This window comes from Caretta caretta, chromosome 6 (assembly GCF_965140235.1).
Source record: "Caretta caretta isolate rCarCar2 chromosome 6, rCarCar1.hap1, whole genome shotgun sequence".
NCBI lineage: Eukaryota > Metazoa > Chordata > Testudines > Cheloniidae > Caretta > Caretta caretta.
In genome coordinates, this window is record NC_134211.1 from 11,384,179 (window position 1) to 11,411,564 (window position 27,386).

Genomic DNA, 27,386 nt, shown 5'->3' on the forward strand with positions numbered 1-27,386 from the left:
TTGGGTGCGGGCGGCGCCCATGTTGGGAGACCGGCCCCACAGATATGCCCATTGACGAGGCACCGTGGGCCTCCTCCTCTGCTCCAACCCCAAGCCACACGTCTCAATGGTGCGACTGGTGCCCTCTGAGCATCACAGCAGCGGGAGGAGGAGGTGGGGGAGGGTGCAGGCACCGGGGCAGAGAGGAGGCGGCGAGTGTGGGGCACCGCCACGTGACAAAGCGCTGCTCCCGCCACAAAGAAATGCCATCTCCTCCCCTCCTCCTGTTCTCAGTCCTTCTCCTGGGCCGCGCTCTCCTCCGTGATGCCCTGCACCGCCAGCTCGGCCAGCACATTGTCCAGATAGTTGGAGTCTGGGTAGCCGTGGCCCGTGAGGTTAGAACCAAACTCCGTCTTGTGGTGGATCTCGTTCCAGATCACCGTGTCTGACTCGCCGGTGGTGCTGGAGGTACCAATGGCAAAGATCAGGCGGCGGTCCCAGGCCACGAGCAGCAGCTTCAGCACCTGGGGGAGTGCAGGAAGGAAAGGTTAATACACAAGCAGCTGAGAGCCCACCCCAAGACAGGCTGGAGTCTGCACACAGCCTCTCCCAAGCTTGAGTGGCGCAGTTCATCCCATTGTGTCGTTAACTCTGAAACATAACGATGACATAACATGATAACTCTGTTATTTCACAGCTGTTCATCCAGCTGATGTGCTTCACCACCACCAACCTGGCTCCCCAACCAAAATCTCCAGCTGCCTCTCATGACAGGCAAGGCACTGAGTTTTCCATACAAAATGTGGCAACATGTTATGACCAGCACATTCAGAAGCAGCACAAAAGAAACATGAGTTTATTTTCATATCAAAATTCAATAAAAAACTCCAGGGTTTGATTTGGGGGTTTGTTTTTTGTTTTAAATGGTCTGCAACTGACATTGTATCTGGTCTCTTGTACACAGAGCGCTGATGGACTTAGGTCTGGCTCGCTGTGGAGTATACCGGGGCTTTCTCTGGCATGAACCCACAGCCTCTGAAAAGGCCTCGATTATCCATTAGAGATGTCACTGAAATGGTGGGCTCCTGGCATCTCAGGTCTTTTGCAGGAGACCAAGTGAAAGGAGCTGGTACGTCCCAGAGCTGAAGCTCATCTCCTAAGAGGAGCTTGTGTCGGGGACGCACGCACCAGGCTATGATCCTGTATGAATCCCCATCATCATCCAAAGACCCCTGGGCTAGTCCGGCAACCCTATATCTCCTACAGATTTCCCTCCCTCATCGGCTCTCCAGTGAGGAGGGGGCAGCCTGTCCTATGACAGCCCCTTCTCTCAGCTCCACAGGACAATAACCCCACTCTGTAGGGATGCTCTGTCCCCTCTCTGGGTCTGGAGAACACTTTCCACCTGGGATGTTAGAGGTGTATGGTTCTTCCTTTGGCTATTGTCCCGCCCCAAACCAGCTGCTCTTGGGGAAAGCTCACCTCACCCCACCCCACCCTGCCCTAATGAACCATTGACTGAAGGCAGAATCCCCCCACAGTCCGAATGTCCTGGGCTTGGGAGACATAGGACAAGACTTAAGTTCCCTCTAAGCTGCACGGCCACACAGCAGCCTATTAAGCACCCCGCAGGCACTCAGGGCTGTGGTGGGGAGAGGCCAACCCAGCCAAGCCCTAGAGCTTCTGTGGTGGGGAGAGGCGCCTCTCCCCTGCCACCCCCTCAGCCCAGGTGCTACTGCGGGGTCGGGGGTGGGGTCAGATAGAGCTGATAGGGAGTCCTCTCTCCCCACTGTAGCCCTGGGACAGCCTGCATCCCAAACCCTTCATCCCCAGCCCCACCCCAACCCTCTGCCCCAGTCCTGAGCCCTCATTGCCAGCCAGAGCCCGCACCTCAACCCTCTGCCCCAGCCCTGAGCCCCCTCCCACACTCCAAACCCCTCGGCCCCACGCCCACCACACGAATTTTGTAATGTGCACAATATGAAGGTGATGTGTCACACATTGCCTTCATATTGATGCCCATAACAAAATTCATTCTGCATATGTGTGGGAAAAATCAGAGGGAACGCTGGCAGGACACCCCTCACCTTTCGGCCCTTCTCGCTGTCCGGGAGGTAACAGTGTCGAGGGAATCCACGGGCTGTGAAGCCTTTCCCGGGGTTTGGATGTTCTGGTCCCTGTGCAGAGGGAGAGAGAGAAATTGCATCCTTGGGGATCTTGAGAGGGTGCATAAGCGCTGTTTAATCTTGAGTCATCACAGCATCACCAGCTGCAGGGTCACACAACTGCAGGGCCCTCCAGTGCCCCCATCACCCACTGCTGGATCTGCTACAAGCCCCCCGCCAGGGAGGAGGGTGCCCAGCCAGGGGCCCGTGGCCCTGCAGAGAGACATTACCCCGAACTCCCCATGCAGCCTGCCTGTCCGGCAGCACTTCCAAAAAAGGCTGCTTCTAATGTACGCGCCATCACCAAGCAAAAGACAGCTGCTGCACCAGCATGATCATTCCCTCCAAGAACTGGGTCACAACCAGAGACAGCCCTTGGGGGTATGGAGTTATCACAGATCTCTCTCCATGGTTGCACCAAGGCGGCTACACGCAACAATACAGCAACTGCTCTCACAAGAGGCGCCTTCCACACCCATCTGCTCTGATACAGGGGTCTCCTGAGGCCAGTGGGCAGAGTGGGTACATAGGGTTTTATAGGGATCCCCCGAGTTGGATATCTGCATAATAATTCACCAAAGGGTGGCACATGAGGTCTCTACAGAGCGCCAGCAGCCCACTGGTCATCACGATCGCTGTGACATGTATGTACAGATAATATTTAAGGGGTTATGCATCTATACTGAAAATTATGTTCTCAAGGTATGTGAGTTAAGGCTGGTGTGACATTGCACCCCATATTCTTCACAGTGATATGACGAAATGCTAAGGACATAATTATGATGCATTTTGTACAAGACGGGTAATGTGAGGTGTCATTGGAAAAGTTATAATTTGCTGAATATGTTTATTTGTGTGCATTAATCGTTTTTGTATATAAAATTAGGAATATATTTCCATCCTGCTTACTCTGGGTGACACCCACAACTAGCCTTTCTGGTACAACAATGAAGAAGCCAGACAGTGCTGATGGCCCATCAGCAAAGACAATGGACCATGGAAAAACTTAATCTTCCCCTGTAAACATTCCAGGCAGCCTGTAAGTAATGGCTGCTATAACTCAGCAAGGTATGCAAGGGCATTTAACCAGGCCCCATGACTCTGGGCTCCATCTTGGGGATGTCAGTGTTTTTCCACAAGCTGAGTTTGGGACAAAAGATTCACGCCATATGCTAAAGCTATATAAGGCAGGGAGTGACATCATCTGTTGTTCTTCACTCCACACACAAGAGGACTCCTGAAAACACCTGAGGAACAAAGACTGAACTGGGGGAAGTGCTGGACCCAGACTAAAGGGATTTCTAGCCTGTGTATGAAAACCTGGGGATTCCAAGCTGCAAAGCAAGCTTGTGCCTTAAGAATCTGCAGCCTCCTTGTATCATCCATCAGGGTGAGAGATTGTTAATTCAAATCCTATCTTTCTAGTATGTTGAGCTTAGTTTGCATTTTTGTTTATTTACTAGGTAATCTGCTTTGATCTGCTATCTTTTGTAGTTAAACTTATTTTATGTTTTAATCTAAATCAGTAAGTTTGGAGTGAAGTGCTTGGGAATCTTAGCTCAGGGGGCTGTTGCATTTCCTCTCCACATTTAGGGAGGGATGAACTCTATTAGCTTACAGTGCAAGATGGTATAATTTTGGGTTTATACTCCAGTGTGTGTGGGGGTGGCGGGGGTGGTGGTTCTAGCTGGGAAGCTGGTGGTTACTTTGGCTGTAGCCTCTCTATTGTTGGTCCATGCAGTGGCTGGTCAGAGAGCCTGAACTGCAGCTGGGTGTGTCCCTACCTGTATGAATGCTGGAGGAAGTGCAGGACCGGGAGTGAGTCTGTTGCTTGTCACAGCAGCATAGTGTGAGAAGAAGCGCCCAGGCTGGTGGGTCAGAGGGCTCAGTGGTACCAAACTTCCAGGTGGCACCCCAGGGGGAACCCATCACAGTGGGTAAACAGGTGACGTGCCTCAGACCATTCCAGACTGAGCTTACCTCCCTGTCTGAGCATTGTCTGTTGTCCACAATGCAGATCTATTTGCATACACAGCCAAGCTGCTAATCAAGTAAGGAAATATACAAGAGATCCTGTTTACAAGTACAGATGACAGATTGTCAGGGGATATCTGGGGGGGCAGAGGTACCCCTGGCATTCTTTACTGAGGACACAAGCGTGACTTGCCTCCTGGGAAAAGGATCACAGCCAGGCCTGGCTGAAACACACTGGCAGGGCTTTGGGGGGAGCTTTAGCTGACTTGGTCTAGGTTATCGAACACACGTTATGATTTTACTTTAGATGTAACCTTTTGTTTCTAAAATTTCTACTTGCTTTCATTTGAATCTCCATGCCTATATTGGAATTGGAAAAGGTACAGAAAAGGGCAACAGAAAGGATTAGGGGCATGAAACAGCTTCCATATGAGGAGAGATTTCCAAGCTGAAAAGTCTCAATCTTGTTAAAGAGACAACTAAGGGGGGGGATATGATGGAGGTCTATAAAATCATGATTGGTGTGGAGAAAGTAAATAAGGAAGTGTTATTTACTCCTTCTCATAACACAAGAACTAGGGCTCACCCAATGAAATTAATAGGCAGCAGGTTTAAAACAAACAAAAAAGTATTTCTTCACACAATGCACAGTCAACCTGTGGAACTCTTTGCTAGGGTATGTTCTGAAGGTCAAGACTACAAGAGGATTCAAAAAAGAACTAGATAAATTCATGGAGGATAGATCCATCAATGGCTATTAGCCAGAATTGGTAGGGATTGTGTCTGTAGTCGCCTCTGTTTGCCAGAAACTGGGAATGGGCAACAGGGGATGGATCACTTGATGGTGACCTGTTCTGTTCATTCCCTATGGGGCACCTGGCATTGGCCACTGTTGGAAGACAGGATACGGGGCTTTGGTCTGACCCAGTATGGCCGTTCTTATGCCTTGTTAAATAAACTTTGGCTTGTTTTCACGACATACTTGTCTCAGTGCTGTGTGTTTCACAGAGCCGTGACTGGAGGTGGAACTGGTAAACTGGGAGCAGTGAATCTGTGAACTTTGTGAGTGTCCAGTGGAGCAGGGGCTGGATGCTCCAGAGAGACGCTCAGAGGGTTTAAGGTTGGAGTGTGCTTATCGCTATGCCATTGAGTGATGGAGGGCTGACGAGGCCTAGAGGGGATTGAGTCTGTTGCCTGTGGAGGCAGGGAGCAGGTCCCCTGTAGGCACAGACAAGGTTTCCTCATGCTAAGGGCAGGTGGTAGCGAAGTGCCTCCCAATCCCAGATAACTCCGGGAAGTGTCACACACGCCCCCTCCCTCCTGTAGAGCTGGGGTCTCACCTGGACCCCTGGCGCGATGTTGTAGATGATCCGAATGGTTTTACAATCAGGGTGCCCAGGCAGCGAGTGAGGGATGAGGTGATATTCCATCTTCCCGGGGGGCTGAGTCCCAGTCTTCACCCCATATATGGTTTTGCAGGTTGGGCACTGCAAGCTCCCATCCTGAGAACAAGAGTAAGAAAGGAAGAAAGGAGAGAAAGAAACCAAATCAGGAGAGCTTCCTCCTTCATATTTACTGTTGTCAGACTGACATTCCTCCAATCCCGCCACACACCCCTCTACTGAACCACACACACTCCCCCCGCACCTTGTCTAGGAAATAATATGAATGATCAAAAATAGTTTTTCCCATAAAATGATTGAGAATGAAACATTCTTTGTTTCTTTCAAAAATGTTTATGGAATTTTTTCAGGTTTTTTGTCTAAACAATTTCCTTTTCTCCCCCATTTAAATTTAAAATCGAAAAGTTTTGTTCTGAGTTTCATGTTTCTTCCTCACGCCTTTCCCTCGCTTTTCTTGGTGGGGGGACAAAACCCAAAAATGAAAAATCAAAATGATGCAAAACATTTTTGATTCCCCATAAAATTTCAAACCAAACAAAAATTTGTTTGGTTTGAAAAGCCATTTTTCATCAGAAAAATTTCAACCTTCCCTAGAATATACTGAATGGATCTTCTTCTCAAGACACACTGATCAATGGTCATCTGCGTGAATCATTTTCAAGAAGAAAGAGAGAGAGACCTGCCCCGGTGCCCACAGGACACTCTTCTGCAATGTGAGAGACCCAACTTCAAATCTCTTCTTCCGATCAGGTGGTGGGGAGGGAGGGGGATTGAATTCACCTCTCCCACAATCCAAGGGAGTGTCCTAACTCCTGAGAAAAAGCTTTTAAGGGAGGTGGCACCAATGCTTCCTTCTTTGGCCATTTTGTGACTCTAGATCAGTGGTTCTCAATCTTTCCAGACTACCATACCCCTTTCCAGAGGATGATGTGTCTTGTGTACCACCCCCAGGTTTCACCTCACTTAAAAACTACTTGCTTACAAAATCAGACATAAGAATACGGAAGTGTCACAGCACACTATTACTGACAAATTGCTGACTTTCATCTTTACCATTAATTATAAAATAAATCAATTGGGATGTAAATATTATAGTCACAATTCAGTGTACAGCATATGGAGCAGTATAAACAAGTCATTCTATGAAATTTTAGTTTGTACTGACTTCGCTAGGGCTTTTTATGTAGCCTGTTGTAAAACTAGGCAAATATCTAGATGAGTTGATGTACCTCTGCAAACCCCCAGGGGTACGCGTACCCCTGGTTGAGCACCACTGCTCTAGGCCTTTAAAAATGCCCAAAACAAAACGTCTTGGGTTGCTAAAACATTTCATTTGACCCAAAACAAACTTTTTTGATGTGGCAAATTTTTTCAGAATTTTCAAATTCAGCTTGACCCAAACTTTTTTTTTTTTTTTTTTTTTAAATTTTCCAGAACGGTCAGCAAACCAAAAAAAATGCAGTGATTCACCCTGCTCTACTCACAATACCTTCTGTAGTACAGATGGGGAAAATGAGGCACAGAGCAGGGACCTTATCAGAGTTGAATTTCAGCTCTCTCATGCTCCCATTCTCTTCTATGGTCTGGGCTCCTCAGCTGGACTTCAACTCCCGTGATGCATCGTGGCTATACACCAGTCCTGATGCAACCACCTCCCCTCACCAAGACAAGGAGGCCATGATGCAACAGGGGAGACATAGTCCAAGCAGGTAGCCTGGCCAATAGAGGAGAATGGCGTCACAAGGCACCCACAAAGTAACTCGTAGGAGGCACCACAGCTTACTTTCCAAATGGAAATATTGGGATTGTAGCCAAGATACTCTAGCTTTAGATTTTTTTGCCAAAAGCTCAAAAATTCTCCAGCAGGTGAGGGGACATTTTCCAACCATAACTGCACATCAGCGAAGGTCTCTTGACTCCCCATCTGGATCTCTAACTACTGCCTCACGCCCAGCAGCAAACCAGATACCTGTCTGTGCTGCAAAGGTTATCCTAACGAAACAGGATAAAACCATGGGAAAGCTGTGTAAAATTCACTGATGGTTTAAGGGAAGAGAATGGAAGAGGCCGTCTGGGGCAGGGATGGCCAGATATGAGGAAGACCCACACTGAGAATGGTTTCTACTCGACTTGCTAACGTTTACTGAGACAGCCAAGCATTCAGGAAGGGTCAATCGGCGCTCACCGCAAAGTGACTAAGCAAAGCCCTCCTGTTCCACAGAGCCAATGGAAGACACCAGGAGAAATGGTAGAGAGAACACTGGGCTCTTACAGCCTATCAGGAAGGAGGATTCAGCCCCAGGCAAGCGATCTGATTGGCTCAGCGTCCAACCCCAGGGAACGTTCTGTGCTAGGAGCCAGTCCTAGCCAGGGCCCCGTAGTGGCAGCTGGCCAAGCCCCCCACGCACCTTGTTGCCGTTGTTGTACATGGCGACCAGGCAGTGGAGGTGGTAGATGTGGCCACACTTGGACAGTTTTCCCACTAGGTCGGGCTTGACAGCTGGCTGGGGTCCCTTGTAGCCAGAGGGGGTGGAGAGGCGCTCCATACAGATGGTGCAGTCCTGGGAGGGAGGGGGGGGCAGCGGAGGAGGAGGAGGCAGTGAGAGGAGAAAGTCGAGTCAGACAGAGAGACAGACCTGGTCTGAATCCAGCCCAGGCTCGCAGCGATTGAGCATGTAGGCCAATGTGAATAAGCCATGTTGGGGGGGAGAGAGGAGCATTTTTCAGCCCAAGTCCCACTGGGCAAGAACTACTGCCATGCAGGTTCAGTGTGGCGGCGAGGCTAACCAGGAATCAGAGCCCCGTCATCAGGGTAGGGTCAGGGCCCACTGGCGGGGGAAGCCAGAGCTGGCCTTGCTCTGTGGAAGGACACGCAGATGTGAGCTCCAGTGGCATCAGCCTAGCCCTGTTTGCTGGCGCGAGGATCCCCTTCCCGAGGACACACCAACAGCCAGAAGCAAGCAGCTATGAAACGCCCTCAGTGCAACTCTGCCATGTGCTTACACCCACCCAGACAACGTGCACACAGCATGCAACCCCCTACACCTCACATACAGCGTGAGCAACCTTTCCTCACAATTCACCCAAAAGGGTGTGTTTGCATGGCAAGATAACCAACCAGGGACAGCTCCAGCTCGCTGTACGATCCTGGTGTAGACGTGGCTCTGATCTCGCTGTAGCTGGCGGAGGTCACCTGAGGGATGAGGGGGTAGAGCATTGACTTTGTCCAGCTACACTGAGGTCAAATCTACCTGTGCCTTGTCTTCTCCAGGATTGTACAGCCAGAGCGCTAATGCACTGCAGAACTACAGAGATTTTGGCAGTGAATACTTAGCCCAAGACAGACGACCGACCCTACACCCCAACAGACGGCAACCTGGCACACCACGCTCTCACCTCGTCCGGAGGATGACGCACCTTCTGCAGGTATTTCTTCAGCACCTCCTCCGGGGTTTTACCTGGGGCAGGTAGGAAGAGAACCAGCACATGGGAGCAAGAGTTACACTGCCCTGAACGTGTCTGGGGAGACATGAGGCACCCTAGGAAAGGGGCGCCATGGGGAAGGGAGGGTTGAGTGGGGACAGAGCTCGGGGGGGGGGAGGGGGGAGAGGAAGCTGTGCAATAAGGCTGGGGTGAATGGCACCCTGGTGGGGAGATTGGCAGGACATGGGGACAGAAAGGGGCTCCCGCTAGGGGCGTGCGGACTCCCAGAGGCTCTGAGTAAGGGCTCACACTCACCTTTCTTGGCCTGCTTTTTGGTCGTCTTGCGGCAGGTGTTGGCCACGCCCGGGATGGATTTGATTTCACTCTTGCTGACGGGTGGGGGGTGCAGCACCAGCTTGGGGGGGCGGGTGAGGCAGACGGGCAGCCCCGCCGCGCTCATGAGGATCCCGGTGATCCCTGCCGGAGAGAGATGAGGAAAGGCCCTGAGAAGCCAGCTCCGAGGAATCTCAGGCACCCCCACAAGCCCTTTGGGCCAGCAACCCGAAGCTCCACCCCGCCTCTAACAGATCCAGATCCACCCTGTGAATCCCCCGCACCCCAGCACCCTCACAGAACGGACATCCCAACCCCACTCACTCCTAAACCGCAGCCTATGAACCCCCTGTCCTGCCCTCCAATGGTGCTCTCCATCCCCTACCTAGAACAGGGTACCTCTCCACCCACCCCTTACAACAAATGGACCAATATCACTGTCTGTCCCCATTCCTCTGAGGTACAGGCTTGCCCAGAACCCCCCATCCCTTTCTACACAGGTGCTGCTCAAAGCCCACTCCCCACACCAGCCCCAGAAGTATGAGTCTTCCCCCCTGCCCCTGGAGGTCTTTATTGCTCAGTCACACTAGGCTGGCCCAACCGGTTGGCTCCCTCACCTGCCAGCGCGGGGTTAACAGGGCTTGAGCCGTTGAGGTTCTTCACTGGGACGGTGGGAACCCTGAGGGGAAGGAATTGGGGGGTCAGAATTCACTGTGAGTCCATCCCCTTGGGGAAAGCTCCTGGCCCACTGATTGGTGCAATGCATGGATCCACCTGTTCCCAGAGGTTCCCCTGTCTCAGGCCACCGCCCCCCACCACGGGAATCCTGGCTAGGGAGTGGGGGGGCGAGCGAGGAGCAAACAGAAGCCCTCCAAACAGAGAGGGAGCGGAAACGTCAATGGACAACGGAGAGCCCGAAAAGCAGGGGACATGGTCTGGGGCTGGGGCAGGCTGAGCGATCCGAGGACAAGGGGCTCAGCAAACCAGGGAGTGAATGTGGCTCAGCCTGAAGTTCACAAGACACCCCCCACTGGAGAAGGAGGCTGGCAAAGCAAGGGCACGTGGCACATTCCCTTTCCCAGGATGCCTTGCACCCAGCTCCCACCAGACAGCCTGCAGCCACTTGTCCTCTCCTCTCCACTCCAGGCTGCACCTTGCAGGGGATGGGAGCTGTTATTGTTCATGTGACCCAACCAGACCAGCAGGTTTTACCTCCGGCTAACATCCTGCAGTTCACACACCTTGTGGGCCAACCCAGTCTGGCAAGGGCCAGCATGTGCACATGCGAGCCAGGGTGTGCACCCAATCTGGGTAGGAGCATAGGGCTAGAGCATGGGTGGGGAAGACACTCATCATCTGATCTGGAAATACAGCCACCAGAGACAATGACAGGCTGAGGGGAGTGTGGGGCAGAGGCTAGAGAGCTCTAGTCCCCAAAATTTCCTTGTCCTGATGACAACTGCACTCCAGCGTATTTCTAACCTCTGTACCTGGCCCTAAAAATCACCTCAGGCCACTGCTCCACCCACCCACGCACTTTAGACATGTCCGTGGCAGCCTGAGAGCAGCAGAAAGCTCCAGTTACACCCAGATGGTACACAGCCCTGTTTTCCGGGTTTAGCTCTTCCGCCAGGACTGACACGGCAGGAGCATCACGATAATCCAGGCAATGGGATTTTTATACGCACATCTCCTACTCATTCAAGAGATCATTTCTAGGGCTGGTGGGGCTACAATCTTTCAGACCTGGAAGCACAGCCAAGCTTTGGAGGTGGCAGTGCTGTTCTGGCCCAGACCAAGGCGCTGGGACTGAATATCACAAGACCTTGGGCTGGCACCGAATCTAATGACTGCACCACCTGAGATGGACTTACGAAAAGGAAAAGACAACACTGCAACAAGACTCGGGGAAATATACCACCAAGGGGGACTCTGGGTACAAGGCAAAACCCAGGGGGCAGAGGTCCCACTACGCAACCCACTCTCGTGTCCAGTGTTTGCTGCCAACCAGGTTGAGCCCAGGAAATTGCAGACATAGGCACCATTGCAGACTGCTGGCTGGGCATGTACCGCTCATTGCCAGTGAGGTCAGCTGAGCCCACAACTGGTGCCCCCCTCTCTCTCTCTTCTCCATGCCCTGTGCTTTTTGCTGGTGTCCCAGTGAGGCCTGCTTTGCCCACTTTCTCCATCAATGCTTATGCCCCTGAAGGGCTAAGTGGCGTTGGAGAGTCAGGGGAAGAAGTGGGGCTTCTAGGGGGCGATGATGGCAAAACAGCCCCACACACTTTGCACTGGGGGTGGCCCGTGTCCCATTCTGCGGCCTTGGAAGGGACAAACGGCCATGTGAGGCTGCGGAATGAAAGACAGCTCCCCGGCAAGACACAGGGGTCAGGTGGCACAACGCCAGGGCACCAGCGCGCCCGGCCGAGTCGGAATGTGCCATTTCATGGCTGGACTTTTGACATGGCTTAGGGCGGGGGGGAAGCAGGGGGATCTATTTAATACCTGGGGGCGGCAACAGAGGAGGGCGAGCCAGAACCGGGCACCCTCCTAGCCGGACAACAGTTGCCGTAGTGACAGACCAAGGCCTAGCCAGAGAATCCTCTAATCTAGAGACATGCCCTCCCCCGCGCTCCTCCTCCCCATGTCCCTTTTCTCTCAATCTTTAGAAACCCTGCCTGAGTCTCTGAACCATTCACAGCTCCTTTTGTTCCTGTGGCCCTTTCCTCCTGCTCTCTATCATGGGAAAGTTTCCCGGAGGGGTCACAGGCCTGGGCGAACGGCGACAGAAGGCTGATGGAAAAGACAGACAAAGGGCGAGAACCACGCTAATTAAATGGCCAAGAAAGGGATTTCTGGGGAGGGGGGCGAAATGTTTTCCTCATCAGGCAGCGGCATGAAAAGCTTTCTATAGGCCTTTTGATAGCGCCTCCCTCCCCCTGCAGGGCCGAGTGAAAGAATGTCCCATAGCCTCATTAAGATTCAAAAGGGGATTGCGGGCCTCACCCATTTTATCATTAAAGAGGTGTCTGGTATTTGTCAAGGGGGAAAGAGAGGGGCTGGGATGTGAAGAGGGAGATAGAGAGGGGCTGGGGTGTGGGCTACAGTTACAGCAGGCTTTATTTCTTCCTTAGGGACTTTCCACCACTCTGGAGGTTTGTGCCGTATAGATTTGGAGGTGACAAATAGCCACCACAAAGATTCTGGGCCTGATCTGCAGTGGGTGTAAATCAGAAGATGAAGTCAATGGAGCGATGGCCCATGTAGCTCCAGTGGAATCAGTGGGCCAGATCCCCAGCTGGGCTCAAGCTGATTTACACCAGCTGGGATCTGGACCTTGGGGTTTCCTCCACCTACGGCAGCTAAAACACAGATACTATGGAATCCCCAGGCCAATTGTTAATGAAACTCCCAGGTCTTAATGGCTGGAACCTGGGACTGGCTGACATGGTCTAGACCCCAGTCACCTGGCGTAAATGCACCCTGCACACTTGGGCTGGGACTCACAAGGAAACTGCCAGTCTGGATCAGACCCCAGATCCAGCTAGCCCAATCTCCTGTCTCTGACAGTGGTTGGCACCATATGCTGCAGAAGAAACTACATGAGCCTTACAGGAGCAGACAGGTTATAATTTCCCCCCACATTAGGTCTCATCGTGGTCTCTACTAGAGACTGGCTTAACCCCTGCGGCAGGAGGTTTAATATCCCTGCTACCTTTGTTATCACTTACTGTTATAACTCTGGGTATTCTTGTTAACAGTGAAAATGTCCAGTTCCTTTTTGAACCTTACTAGGTCGTTGGCCTCAACGACATCCTGTGGCAGTGAGTTCCACTGGCTAATGACAAAATGTGTGGAAAAGTATTTCCTTTCATCAATTTTGAATTCCCCCCCTCTCCTTTTCACTGACTCGCCCTTGTTCTTATGTTATGAGACAGGGATCTCCCTTCTCTAGACCAGTCAGTATTTTACATATTTCCATCACGTCCCCTCTTATACAGCTCCTCTTTAAGGTAATCTTTTACAATCTCTCTTCATAGAAGTTTTTTCAGGGCCCTAGCCATTCACACCGCCCTTCTCTGAACCCCACTAATTCTATAACATCCTTCTGGAGACAGGGTGACCTGTGCCGTCAAAGGCATCCAGGCAAAGCCACCCCACTGACTGATGTATTGGCACTACAAGTGTCTGTGTTATTCTCCATCCCATTCCTTGAGCATCCTAACAGCTTTTTTGCTTTTCTGACCATAGCTGCACACTGCGCAGAGGTCTCCACTGAGCTATCTACAATGACAACTTACTCCTGAGCTGATGCGATTAACGTACGGTGCACGAGTGGTTTAAATTTTCCCCTCCAGTATGCATTACAAAGCATTTATTGACACTGAACTTCATTTATCATCACGTTGCCCATTCCCCAGGCTTGTTTGGGTCTCTCTGAAGTTCCTCGGAGCCCTCTCTGGTCCTAACTAACCTAAATACCTTTGTGTCTTCTGCACATTTTCCTGTCCACCCTCCTTTCCAGATCACTAATAAATATATAAAATACCACACGGTCCAGTATGGAAATTATATCCCTCTGTTCACCTTCTGCCGGAATGAGAACTGACCACTGGACCCTACTTTTTGCTTTCCGACTCCTATCCAGATTTTGATCTATGACAACACTTGGTCTCCCATCCCATGCCAGCCTGATGTCTTGACTGCCGAAGGCCTTTAAAGTAAAACAGCAGCAACACCAGAATGAAAGTATACACACAGCACGAGACTGAAACAACAGATGCATGGTCCCAGATGGGCAGCTGTGGCAGACGGACCCATGCTACAGTGGCAGCACAGATGTCCATGGACAAGGCCGAGGGTGCAGGGCACCGGAAACAAACAGCGGGACCTGTGATGCAGGCTCTCCTTTCAATGGATGTTAACTGAACGCAGCTGAAAGGGCCAGTGGGGCAGCCCTCGGAGCCCATTCCCAGAGTGGGTACTGGACAGGTTACCCCAGGGCAAGTTCCCCCCTCCCGCATGCACAGTCCTGCCAACAGCCACCAGGGAGTTTGGTCTCCATAGCCCACTTCACTCACCCTTAGCTAAGAAGCTGATTAGCACCAGCTATTGGAGGGCTGGCATTCTGTGCTGTGGGTACCCTGGACCTGGGCTGATTATTAAGAACCCCAGGGGGAACCTCGCTTGCTCGCTCACTCACCCGGAGGCAATCAGCACACGGGACTGAGCGATGGCCAGGCGCTGCAGGTGGGTGCGGTTGAGGGTGTTGAGGCTGGCGCGTGTGGTCTTCCCATTGGCGGCAGGCAGGCTGGTGGCCGAGCTCAAGGCCGGTGTGCTGGCTGCCTGCCTCCGGCTCACCTGGGAGGCCAGGGTCTTCAGCGAGCTGCGCGTGGTGGCTGTGCCATCCGGGGGCTTGAGCCCAGGTGCTGGGATGGGAGGCTTGGGGCCACCCAACGGGGCGGAGGCTTTACGCTGCTGCTGCTGGGGGACCGCGGCGCCAGTCCCACCATTGGCCCCAGCCGCAACCACCGCCTTGACACTCATGACCAGAAGGCACTGGGGGCAGGTGCAGGGTGGGGTGGGAGGTGAGCTGGAAACGCCCGGGCTGGCCGGCCATGACTGGGACTTAGGCAGGGTGCCGGTGACCAGCGGGTAGACCAGGTCGAGGCGTCGGCGGATGCGGCGCTTGCGTTGGGTCTGCCGGTTGATCTGGCCCATAGTGCTGAAGTCAATGACGTAGCAGAAGCCAATGGAGGTGAGGTCGATCCAGGGGTGCTGCTTCTCGTAGGCATGCTGGATGGTGATGCCCACCTCCATGTCGTAGGCTGTCCACGAGCCGCTGTCGTTCTCCCACTCCCACACCACACCCTTGCCCGGTGCTGAGGAGGGGTCATAGTAACTCCGCCGCACTGGGCGGATGGTGCCTAGGGAGAGCAGGGAGAAACAGAGAGATGAGAAGAGTCTGTGGTAGCCAGGCTACATACATTGTCCATACCCCACTCCCCAAGAGCATCCCTGGGAAGGGACGGGGGTTACAAGCTGGGGGCCCACAGCCTCCATGGGATGGGATGGGGGTACGAGCTGGGGGATACAAGACGTAACCAGCCCAAAGCAAGATGTCAGAACCTTAGACCAGTGGTTCTCAACCAGGGGTATGTGTACCCCTGCGGGTACATCAACTTATCTAGATATCTGCCTAGTTTTACAACAAGCTACATAAAAAGCAATAGCGAAGTCAGTACTCTCTAAAATTTTATACAGACAATGACATATTTATACTGCTCTATATACTCTACACTGAAATGTAAGTACAATATTTATATTCCAATTGATTTTTTTTTAATAATTATGTTGTAAAAATGAGAAAGTCAGCAATTTCTCAGTATTAGTGTGCTCTGACACTTTTGTATTTTTATGTCTGATTTTGTAAGCAAGTAGTTTTTAAGTGAGGTGTAGCTTGGGGGTATGTAAGACCAATCAGACTCCTGAAAGGGGTACAGTAGTCTGGAAAGGTTGAGAGCCATTGCCTTGACTGTAATTGAAATCAATGGGAATTAAGCACTAAATACCTTTTAGGGGATCTGGACTTACGTTTTTAGGGGCAAAGAGTGTTTCTTGCACTTCAAACAAAGTCGCATGAGCTTAAGGGGAAGGGCTGATTTTATATCAGTTTATTTATCAGCACAATTGTGTGTGTGGACTCTCTTCCATCAGGCCTCATCTCCACTAGATTCATAGATTCCAAGACCAGAAGGGACCATTGCGATCATCTTGTCTGACCTCCTGTCTAATACAGCCAAGAGACCTGCTCCAAAACAATTCCCAGAGAACAGCTTTTAATAAAATCATCCCATCTTGATTTAAAAATGACCAGTGACGGAGTATCCACCGCGAGACTTGCTAAATTGTTCGAACGATTCATTAGCCTCCCTTTTACAAAGGAAAGCATTTGCAGGTATAGCGATCCTGGCAACCCCTCCTACTGGAGACACAGCTGATGCCAGCAAGAGTTCCTCCGCTGGTAGAGTTTATACCTGTTCTCTGAACAAAACAAGCAAAACCAGCAAAAGGACCTTTTTTGCCAGTGTAACTTTGTCTACACTGGAACTTTTACCAGCACAGTTATGTTGACAAGAAGTGTGATTCTCCCTCCCCCCTCGTAATCAACATAGCTATGCCAGCAAATATTTTAAGTGTAGACCAGGCCTTAATCAGCTGGTAGTAGTTTGTCCCTCATCAGTAGATTTACAAGCAGAAACTAAACAGATATAACCAGCACTAAGCTGGTACACAAGTCCACTCAAAAGTTGCACTCATTTGACTAAACCAATTTAAGTTAGACGAATGGAACTTGGGAGCAAAGACAAGCTGAGGGTCTGTGCAGCACCCACCACCATGAAGCCCAACTGGAGCTGGGGGCTTTATTGGCTACAAATAATGATTTTTTTTTAACTCTGTAAAAGACAGAAAATTTACAGTCATGGTTCCACAAACAGCCTTAACTCAGACCCCACCTCCCTACCCACCTCTCTTTGGAGTCTGCTGCTCATGTGGAGGTTACAGATACAAGGTGTATTGCAATCAACAGGGTAGAAAGGGTAGCCTGAGCTTTCTGTCCCCTTGGTTTTGATTTCCTCCCACACAATCACCTCCAAATGCTGTTTGCATCAATGACATTAGTTGAATTGGACCTGAATGCAGTTTGACACCGCCCATAGCACTCAGCCCCAGCCCAGCTATGCAAGTCGTAGAGGACTATATTCAGAGGTGGCTACATTTTGTAGCAGAGCCAAGCCACAGGTATCCAGGGCAGTATCATTTCTGGGCTGTAGGCGGAGGGGTAAGAGCAGAAATGTGTCTCTCTGTTGACAGGTGGCTGAATGGAAGGAGAGTCTGTGTGTGAGTTGCTGCTCCATGGAGAGGTGAGAATGGAGGAGTAGAAGCGTATCTACATTACGGTAGTTGATAGTATTCCCAGCATGAATCAGAACCCAAAATTCACGGGACTCCAGTACTGGGAGAGTCCCAGTGAGCTCTAGTTCTCTGTGTGTGGGCACCCCAGAATTGGGCTGAGCCCCTGCAACTCATTTCATCCCTGGCACAGTGCAATGGCACTCTGTGTATTTTTGGTAATTCAAGGTTTGTGGTGCATACCGAGAATGCGGATGAAGGGTAGGGGTAGAAGGGAGTGGGGCATGGGTAGAGGACAAGCATTGGTAAAAGTGCAGAGTCCAGTTAAATGAGGTTCCACAAACCAGGAGATTCCTGAATTTCAGATGTTTTGTTGTTAAAATTACTACAAAATTTCTCTTTCCATTTTAAGAACCAACCTCCATTTGTAGCCTTTACACAATTGTGCATTTGGGAATTTCCTTAGTTTTTAAAGGAAATGTTTTACGACACTGATGCAAAAAAATTGTCACAAGGCAATACACGTGGGACTACAGTCCCTGCAAAGCCGAACCATGTTAGGCGATGGAACCCAAGAAGACAACACTCGGATCCAGTACTCCACGGGTGCCGCATGGACCCTCTCTGACCCAGCGCTGCTCAGTTGGTGAATCTCACAAACTCTGACAGTGTTAAGTTTTAAAACCCTGCTGGGCTTATTCTGATCACATGCGATCTCAGAGAGAGACACTGCTGGGGCACACTAACTGCTCTGCTGTGGTTCCCCTCTTGTGCCCGGTCCTGCCACCACCCAGGGCAGCAGCACAATTTCCCCTGACTTCGACACTGCAGGATCAAACTTCTCAAGAAAAAACTAAACCTTTAGCTCTGTATGCGATACCTCATCCAGTCACTATTGCACTAAACAAACATGCAGCTGCTGGACCCAGCCCTCTGTGAGTAGGGCGTTCCCAAAAATAAAAAGCTTCTAGAGACTTTAAAACAAACAAACGCAGCAATGGAACCACACTAATCAATACTAATGACAGATTCCCATTAGAAATCCCATCGAGGATGGACAGCCCAGAGGTTAGAGTACCAGCCTGGGATTTAGGACACCCACGGTCAATTCGCTGCTCTGGCACAGATTTCTTGCAGGTTCTTGGGCAAGTCCCTTAGTTTCTTAGAGGTTCCCTTAGAGGATTGGGCCAAAAGAAATCTGGTTCAATGAGGTTCAACAAGGACAAGTGCAGAGACCTGCACTTAGGACGGAAGAATCCCATGCATCACTGCAGACTAGGGACCGAATGGCTCAGCAGCAGTTCTGCAGAAAAGGACCTAGGGGTTACAGTGGATGAGAAGCTGGATATGAGTCAACAGTTTGCCCTTGTTGCCAAGAAGGCCAATGGCATTTTGGGCTGTATAAGTAGGGGCATTGCCAGCAGATCGAGGGACGTGATCGTTCCCCTCTATTCGACATTGGTGAGGCCTCATCTGGAGAACTATGTCCAGTTTTGGGTCCCACACTACAAGAAGGATGTGGAAAAATTGGAAAGAGTCCAGCAGAGGACAACAAAAATGATTAGGGGTCTGGAACACATGAGTTATGAGGAGAGGCTGAGGGAACTGGGATTATTTAGTCTGCGGAAGAGAAGAATGAGGGGGGATTTGATAGCTGCTTTCAACTACCTGAAAGGGGGTTCCAAAGAGGATGGATCTAGACTGTTCTCAGTGGTAGCAGATGACAGAACAAGGAGTAATGGTCTCAAGTTGCAGTGGGGGTGGTTTAGGTTGGATATTAGGAAAACCTTTTTCACTAGGAGGGTGGTGAAACACTGGAATGCGTTACCTAGGGAGGTGGTGGAATCTCCTTCCTTAGAGGTTTTTAAGGTCAGGCTTGACAAAGCCCTGGCTGGGATGATTTAGTTGGGGATTGGTCCTGCTTTGAGCAGGGGGTTGAGCTAGATGACCTCCTGAGGTCCCTTCCAACCCTGATATTCTATGATTCTTTGGGCCTCAGATCTGCACCAGTTAAGCAGACACACACACGGATGTGTGTGGATAAATATCAGAGATTGTGAGGCACCCAGACACTGCAATGGTGGAAGCAGAATAGAACACACTGAATTTTGCAGCTCAGCATATGAACGAAGAATAAACTGGAGTTTAACTGTAATTACATACGGTGCTTCGTAACATGCACGTAAGCATGCTGTAAAGCACAAGGAAGTCTCAGAGCTGGTCTACACACCAGTTTGGTACCACTGTAATTATTCTGGTGAGATTCTACCTTCACATTTAAATCAGTACAACCCCTAGCATGCTTTATACTGGTATAGCTTCTGCCTCTTCCCAAATGGCAACAGCTATCACATCATAAGCACCAGTATATAGTTAAAGTGCTACAATTTTGGGGTACAACCCCTCACTTTGTCAGCTCCAACACTTCATTACATCTCCATGGGAGGTCACGCTTGGATTTTTAATTGTGCACATTAACATGGCAGGGGAAGGGAGTTCGAACGCTTCCCACGTGATTTTTCGAACTCCGAGCTTGACAGAATTCCTCAGCCAATTAGTCTTGAGTTTTCAGTAGAAAATATTTTAACTCTCCTCCATCGAGAAAGGCCAGAGAATGAGACGTGAGGGGGACAAAGGGGGAATTGCCAAGGGAGCTGTGTGTGGGGAGGGGTGGGGAGAGAAACCAAGCTCCGAACAGCATCTGTAATTTATTATAATCCCAGATGAGAAGGGGAAGGAGCCAGTGCTGGCATTCAGCATCTGGCAGGTCCAGCGCCATGCAGCAATCCTGTGGGAAAGTCCCCCCTCCCCTCCCATAGCCAGGGACATGCGGCCAGCCTCCCATTCAAGAAGGGAAGAAAAGAGACAATAGCTATTCAAGGCTCAGCTGGGGTCGTGACCCCCCACATCAGAACCCCTTAATGACCCAAAACAACAACATTCAGAGCAAGCCAGCCAGAGGCAGAACAATTCCCCATTCAGCCCAGCAGTAGGGCGGGGGGGGGGGGGGCACTCTAGCAGCCAACACCCCACCCCCCTCCCTCCCTCAGAGCCCCTGTTTCACTATTACTCCCTGCCTTCCTCTCAGATGGAACCTGGGGAAAGAGAGGGTTGCCACTGGGAGCCCCATGTATGTAGGGGTGCCTCTACTGGAAACCGACTCCGCATCCCACCAAAGTGGATGGGGGGGCTCTGCTGTCTGCAGATCTCAGGCCTGTACAAAAATGGAGAACCCCCCTCCCCTATCACCCCAGGGGAGATCTCAGAGCTGGGAGTGGGGTGGGCTTAACTCTCTGTGCCAGGAGCACCAGCCCGCCAAGGGGCAGTTCATCTGGAGGGCTGTGGCGCCCTCCCCAGCCACATGGGAAATGAAAAGGGATCCGAGGACGGGTGCAATCACCATTGGGCCACAGCCCCCAGCAACGGACACCTGTAGCTTCTGCCAGGCTTCACGCCAAGAGCAAAACCAACATCCCATTCAGAAAGGCTGCCCGCACCCTGGGTCACCGCCCCTCTCCCGGGCATCCACCTGGGGATCACCATCTCCCTCCCAATCCTCTGTGCTGGCTCACCATGTCACTTTCTGGGCAGACCGTGAGCAATGGATTGCCTGGCCCTTCCATCACTGGGAGTGGTGCGTGTGTGTGGAGGGGTTATTCTGGACAGTTTCTAGAGAAAAATCTGGCCCCAATGAACCTGGACAGACAACTTGCCTCTCTCTCCATGGTGACTAGCCCACTGAGTGGGGTGATTTTGGAGGGCCTGGACCGAGCAGACACAGGGCCAGCGGGAAGGATGAGGAGTGGGAGCTGAGCCACGCCCCATGGGGGAAAGGAACTCACAGCAGGAGCAGCGCCAGTCCATGATCCATCCCGCTTGGGAACATCCAGGACTAGGAGCATGGTGGTGCCCATCTTCCCCAGCATCATGTCCAGCCATGCACAGGCCACCACTGCACCCTTGTTTCTGGGCAGGGCCACTGATGTCTCCAGCTCAGCCCCCACAGCCAACTTATACCCTTGCATCTACGGGGCTGCACGGGGCACCAAGCCAAGAGTGCCAGAGAGGCTAGCCGAGGAGCCAACCATTGTGGCCCCACAGTAGCCCCAGCCAGCACTCTTCCCCATGCCAACAACCAGATTCTGCTCTGCCCTTTCGAGCGGCATAGCTTCAGCCAAGAGTCAGCACTTCCCCACTTTATAACAAAGCAGGGAGGGGCTGCCATAAAGCTGGGAGCCCCTGTGCTGTCAGGGGTCTCCCCATCCCAGCTGGCACTCCCCATGCTGCCATCTCTTCCCCCCACCTCTCCCAGTTCCACTCCCTTCCCCCCCCCCCCCCCCCGGTGCCAGGCTAGGCTCACACTGCTCCACACCCTGCATGTTGGGGGAGCTGCCCCACCTGCAACCTCTTCCCCCCTCCTCTCGGGATGCAGTGGGGATTCCCCAGCTCGGTGTGAGCTCACAGGCGCCCAGGGATTCCCAGGCAAGCCGCCTTTCCGGGGTATATTCCCGTTCTCGGAAACACCCACATCCTTCCCATTGCGAACCGGGGGCTGCCTCCCCGCAGGGAGCCCAGGTGCAGCTGGGCTGGAAACACCAGCCTCCAAGTCTCGAGGACTGAAAAAACCACGGGCACCAACCACAGGCACTGTCACGCTTCGGGACCCCCGCCCTGCCAGTGCCCCTCCAGCCCGACACCTCCCCCCCCAGCTCCCGCCACGGCTCTGCCAGTGCCCCTCAATCCGGACCAGGGCGCTACAGGGCAGAAAACAGAACGACCCGAGACAGGGACGGGACAATCCGGGTAGGGCTCCCCTTCCCCAGGGCGATCCGGGTCAGGCCAGGCCCGGCAGAGCAGGGCGATCCGGGTCACGCTGGGCGCCCCCCACTCACCGGTATCCTGGCGGAACTGGTGCATAGAGTGCAGATCCAGCAAGTAGGGCGCCAGCCGCCGGTCCGCCTGGCCCAGCACCACGCTGCCCGCCCGCGGCCCGGCCCGGATCACCGCCTCGATGTGGTGGCTGACGGCCGGGCTGTAGGGTCTCCAGCGGCCGTGCTCGTTCAGCCATTCCCAGACCACCACGGCCGAGCCCAGCAGCATGGCTCCGCCGGCCGGGTTCAGCGCCGCATCGGCCCGCGACCTCAACAAATCGGGGGGAGGGGGTCCTCCGGGCTGCTTGTTGAGGGGGGATGCAGCTCGCCCTCACTCCCCCCTCCCTGCAACGTGCCCCCCCGGAGCTCTCCTGCAGCGCCGAGACATAGCACTCATCCGCCAAGACCCAGCTACGGGGCGCTGCTCTGCAATGGGGCTCCCAGGAGGAGGATTAGCTCGCTCTGGGTTTCTTGGGGGCGGGGGTTTAGTTACACTAGTTGCAGCGCCTCCGCCTCCTGCTGCTGCTTCTTTCTGCAACAAGCCCTTCTCGAAATTTCATGCTCTAGTTTTTTTCTCCCCCCCCCTTTGCACGGGATGAGCAGCAGCTCCACCTCCCTGTTGCTCTCCTGCCTCCTTGTTTTAAAGGAATCTGGGTGGCCGGGCTTTCCCGGACGCAGGCAGGGAAATGCAAGCCGTCACCCAGCTCGACGTCCCCTTTCCAAAGCCGGGAAGCGACGCCCCATTGCACGGCCCGGTTGCTTCCTTCCCTCCTGCCTATTGTATCCTCCTCCCCAAACAACTTCCTTGGGTTTTGCAGCCGGGGAGTCTGAGCCGCAGCGCGAGCTCCCAGGAGCGTAGCGTCTCCAGGGCCCTCGCTGCCCCCTCCCTACTCTCACCACATTACCTCATGCCCGGCCCAGCGCCAGGACGCCACCTGCTGACCACGTAGCTGGAACTGCAGCTGTAGGGTTGGGTTGAACCATCTCACCCCAAAAGAGGGGGATTTCACCTGGGGGTTAAACCATTTATCAGCACTTTGGTGTAAAGAGAGATGGGGTGAAGGGATTCCCCCCAGAAAAGGAAGCTCCAGGCCCTGGGTGGGCCTGAGGGTGTCTGTGAGACTCCGCCACACACAGCTGGGCCAGTGCCCTCGATCCCAACCCACAGCCCCCTGCTATCCCAGGCCTACACCCCCAGCTCTGCTCCTGCCTGTCAGTCCCAACTTGCAGCCCCCTAACTATCCCAACCTTGTGTCCCTCAACCTGCACCACCCCACATGCTATGCCAGCCCAGTGCCCCCAGCTCTGCTGCTGCCCCTCAATCCCAATCCAAAGTTCCCTGCTATCTCAACCCTGCCCCCCAGAGCCTGCCGGTGCCCCTCAACCCCAACCTGCAGCCCCCCCACTATCCCAGCCCTGCCCCCAGAACCTCTCAGTCCCCACCTGCAGCCCCCACAATATCCCAGCCCTGCACCCCCTGCTCAGCTTGTGCCCCTTGATCCTGACTCACAACCCCCTGCTATCCCAGCCCAGGGCCTTCCCCACATGGCTCTGCAGTTGTATGCCTAACTCAATTGTAAAATCAGACCTGTGGCTTTTTTAGCCTGGCAGGATCCCTTTTAGAATCTCCCTTAAGGGAGCTCTCAGGGCTCGTTCGCTGCTTCCCAGCCAGCACTCCCCTTCCTAATCATCCTTAGAATTTGTCAACACAATCTGCTTAGTGTTTGCAGATAGAATGCTGTGCGCAGCCAGAACTGATTTGAACAGCTGCAAACCCTGATTAATAGGCAACTCCTATCCAGGTGTCTGGGTCTTTATGACCCGAGCATGCCAGTGGTGCAAATCCTTTCAAAGGAACATGATCCCCACAGCCAGAGCCATTTGAACTGGCTTTTACTGAGAAGTGACCTGAGTATCAACCCTGTGTGTTGTTGAGTCATTCCGTTGGAGCTGGCTTCCTAGAAACTTGGGCGTAGGCCCAAGGGGAACAGTGACCATTGCTTAGTGACTGGAAGTTGGAACCTGGAAGGTTCAACTCACCAGCAACGATCACCCATTTCTCTCCCCATTGCCCTTCACACCTGGTAACAGCCACAAAGCCAGCATGTCTCACCTCACCACAGCATTGCAGTGACACCCTAGATCAGTGGTTCTCAAACTTTTGTACTGGTGACCCCTTTCACATAGCAAGCCTCTGAGTGTGACCCCCCTAATAAATTAAAAACACTTTTTAATATATTTAACACCATTATAAATGCTGGAGGCAAAGCAGGGTTTGGGGTGGAGGCTGACAGCTTGCAACCCCCCATGTAATAAACCACATGACCCCCTGAGGGGTCCTGACCCCCAGTTTGAGAACCCCTGCCCTAGATAGCTGCGCTGCAGGGTTTGAACCCGTGAGTCGCCATGACTCTGGGCAGCTATAAAGCAGGGGCTTTGATTGCCTGAGCTAAAGGATGGGCTCCTGCAGCCCCGAGGCTGTAGAAGTCATAAATCTCTATAAGTGATGCCCCCACTAGAGGAAGACAGAGTGCCGCTAGCCTGGGTTATGCATACAGCTCACTGCCCCACTTGTCTGTGAATTGCAATAGCTTTTCCTGACTGGTTGCCAGCAGCACCTGCAGCCAGACTGCCCTGAAACCTTGATGCTACTTTCACACAGCGAGTGTTTCTCTCAGCTGTTTGCTTAGCTTTTGAGTTAAACAGGTAAAAATCACACTCCTCAGAGGAAGAAAAGGAGTACTTGTGGCACCTTAGAGACTAACAAATTTATTTGAGCATAAGCTTTCGTGAGCTACAGCTCACTTCATCGGATGCATTCAGTGGGGATCCTCAGAGGGGAATTGCCTTGGTCAAGAAGATGCCTCCCCAAGACGTAGGCAGTTCCCTGGGGATGCTAGGGTTATAGCATGGCAGGAAAATTGTCCCCTAACTGTCTCAGCCCTTTCCTAACTGCGACCCTGCTCACTCCTGGCTGCTATACCCCCCCCCCCGCAACCGATTCCCCCTCCTCCTCTGCTCCCCATTTGGCTGAACGAGTCTCCAATCTCTTCCAACCAACAGGGCTGGCTGCCCAGAGAAAGATCTCCCGCAACCATGGGAAGGAGACCCATCCCCGGTTTCCTCTTCACCTGCCCAAGAGCCTCCCGCTCCCTACGCATGAGCGAGGTGCCCCCACCCGCAGCAGCACGGAGCCCAGGAACTCCCTAGCACGGTAGGTGCAGCTGGGAGAGCAGATGCCAGCTGGATGGGAGTAATCAGCAGCACTACATCTGCCACCCACAGGCCTGAGACCCCACGCCAGGAGCCCAGGGTCGGATAATTTCACAGTAGCGAAGGCGGCCCCAGCCCAGTCAGAATGTTCTGAGTCACCTGGCTGGGGCTGCTCTCATACCACTAGGAAATCCCCACAGATCCTAGCAGGGGCACCTGGTAAGTTTCTCGGATTCATTATCATTCACCTAACAAGGGAAATCATTATTGTGGAGCTAGTGATGAGCCCTGAAAAGCGGGTTGGAGCCAGCTGAGATCTCAGCTTCCCCCTTCCTCCGCGAACCAGCTAGATCATAGAATCACAGAAGATTAGGGTGGGAAGAGACCTCAGGAGGTCATCCAGTGCAACCCCCTGCTCAAAGCAGGACCGATCCCCAACTAAATCATCCCAGCCAGGGCTTTGTCAAGCCTGCCCTTAAAAACCTCTAAGGATGGAGATTCCACCACCTCCCTAGGGAACCCATTCCAGGGCTTCCCCACCCTCCTAGGCACCCCCAAAACACCTCGCTCCCTGGTGCCCCCAAACACCTCGCTATGTGCCATGCGTGAATGCCACAGCTGCAGCACTGAGGCCTAACATCCTTCCAGTGGGTTTAGTGTCTGGGTTCACCTCCCAGCTCCGCTCTGGACTCTTTCCAAGGCCTTGGGTGACTCAGGCAGCTGAATGCCTCTGCGGCCCTGGGCCTGTCATGTACACCTTGTGCACAGCAGGTTGCAGGGGTGCTCCTAGCAGGTCAGGCACCTGTACCAGATATGGACTGGCTGCAGAGCTTCCATCAGAGAAAGCGTTACCAGAGATGTGTTCCCTTTAAGGGCCATGAATACACTGCCAGGTATGGCTGGTGTATGCTCAGGGAAGGGATGTTACAGATGTTGCCGCCTAGTTTGGCATTCTAGCGTAGGGCCTTCTTAGGCCACGTCTACATGTCTACAGCTGTTACAGTGGCCTAGCTAGTACTGCAGCTGTGCCAGTGTAACCCTAGTCTAGATGTGTCCTACAGCAACGGAAGGGATTTTCCATCAGTAGAGTTAATCCACCTCTCCGAGGATTAGGGTTCCCAACCCTCCCTCTTTCGCCGGGAGTCTCCCACAATCACTCTCTATCTCCTGGAGGCTACCTCAGCCAAACCAGGAGATTTTGGGCGCTAACAGTCGGCACGGCAACGGAGCGAAAGCAGGCCCCTTTACCTTCTTTCACTCTGCCCCACACCTGGAAGCAGCCAGCACCATCCCTGCAGCCTGGAGGGGAACAGGGAGTCTCCGCGCACTGCCTCCACCCAGAGTGCCGACTCCGCAGCTCCCATTGGCTGGGAGCTGTCTCTGTCTCTCTGGGCCTCAGTTCCTTCCCCTGAGATGATTAAAGGATTGGAAAACATGCCATAGAGTGAGAGAGACAAGGGGCTCAATCTGTTGAATTTAACAAACAGAAGATTAAGAGATGACTTGATCCCAGCCTGTAAGTACCTACATGGGGAACAGACGTTTGATAATGGGCTCTTCAGTCTAGCAGACAAAGCTGTAACAAAATCCAATCGCTGGAAGTTGAAGCTAGACCAATTCAGACTGGAAATAAGGTGGACATTTTTAACAGCGAGGGTAATTAACCATTGGACCAATTTACCAAGCCAAGCCTTGTGGTGGATTCTCCATTACTGGCAATTTTTCAACCAAGACGGGATGTTTTTCTGGCTCAAACAGGGATTATTTGGGGGCAGGTCTCTGGCCTGAGTTAGAAGAAGGTCAAACTAGATGATCACACTGGTCCCTTCTGGCCCTAGAATCTATGGATCTCTGTGCCATGAAGCTATGACCTGGTCCTTCTTTGGAAAGTGCTTTGAGATCCAGCTATAAAAGGTGCCGTAGCTGTTCCATGTCGTATTGTTATTAGCTGAGATGAGATGATCCACTCCATGTAAACCAACAGTCCTACCCATGTCTCTTCACTGACCAAACAATCTACTGCTACATAGCTAAGGGTCATCTATGCCCCAATGCCTTGTGCATCCCACAATCATGCCAGTGCTATCTACCCCCTTGCTACAGAGAGGAAA

The 27,386-nt window shown here is 52.5% G+C and overlaps 1 protein-coding gene across 2 annotated transcripts; it reads right to left on the reverse strand.

Moving 5' to 3' along the window:
• DTX4 (deltex E3 ubiquitin ligase 4) lies at positions 1 to 22,969 on the reverse strand. Of its 2 annotated transcripts, XM_048855075.2 has the most exons (9): positions 22,084 to 22,967; positions 14,481 to 15,204; positions 9,895 to 9,956; positions 9,260 to 9,421; positions 8,918 to 8,979; positions 7,930 to 8,082; positions 5,459 to 5,620; positions 2,067 to 2,156; positions 1 to 503 (listed from the first exon to the last, which is right to left on the reverse strand). In XM_048855075.2, exons 1-9 carry the CDS (start codon positions 22,289 to 22,291, stop codon positions 270 to 272), a joined length of 1,857 nt encoding a protein of 618 aa, XP_048711032.1. In that variant the 5' UTR covers positions 22,292 to 22,967; the 3' UTR covers positions 1 to 269. The 2 variants fall into 2 exon arrangements, with proteins under 2 accessions (XP_048711032.1, XP_074985317.1); XM_075129216.1 differs by lacking the exon at positions 7,930 to 8,082 and having other exon boundaries at positions 22,084 to 22,969.
• Between the last annotated feature and the right edge of the window lie 4,417 nt (positions 22,970 to 27,386).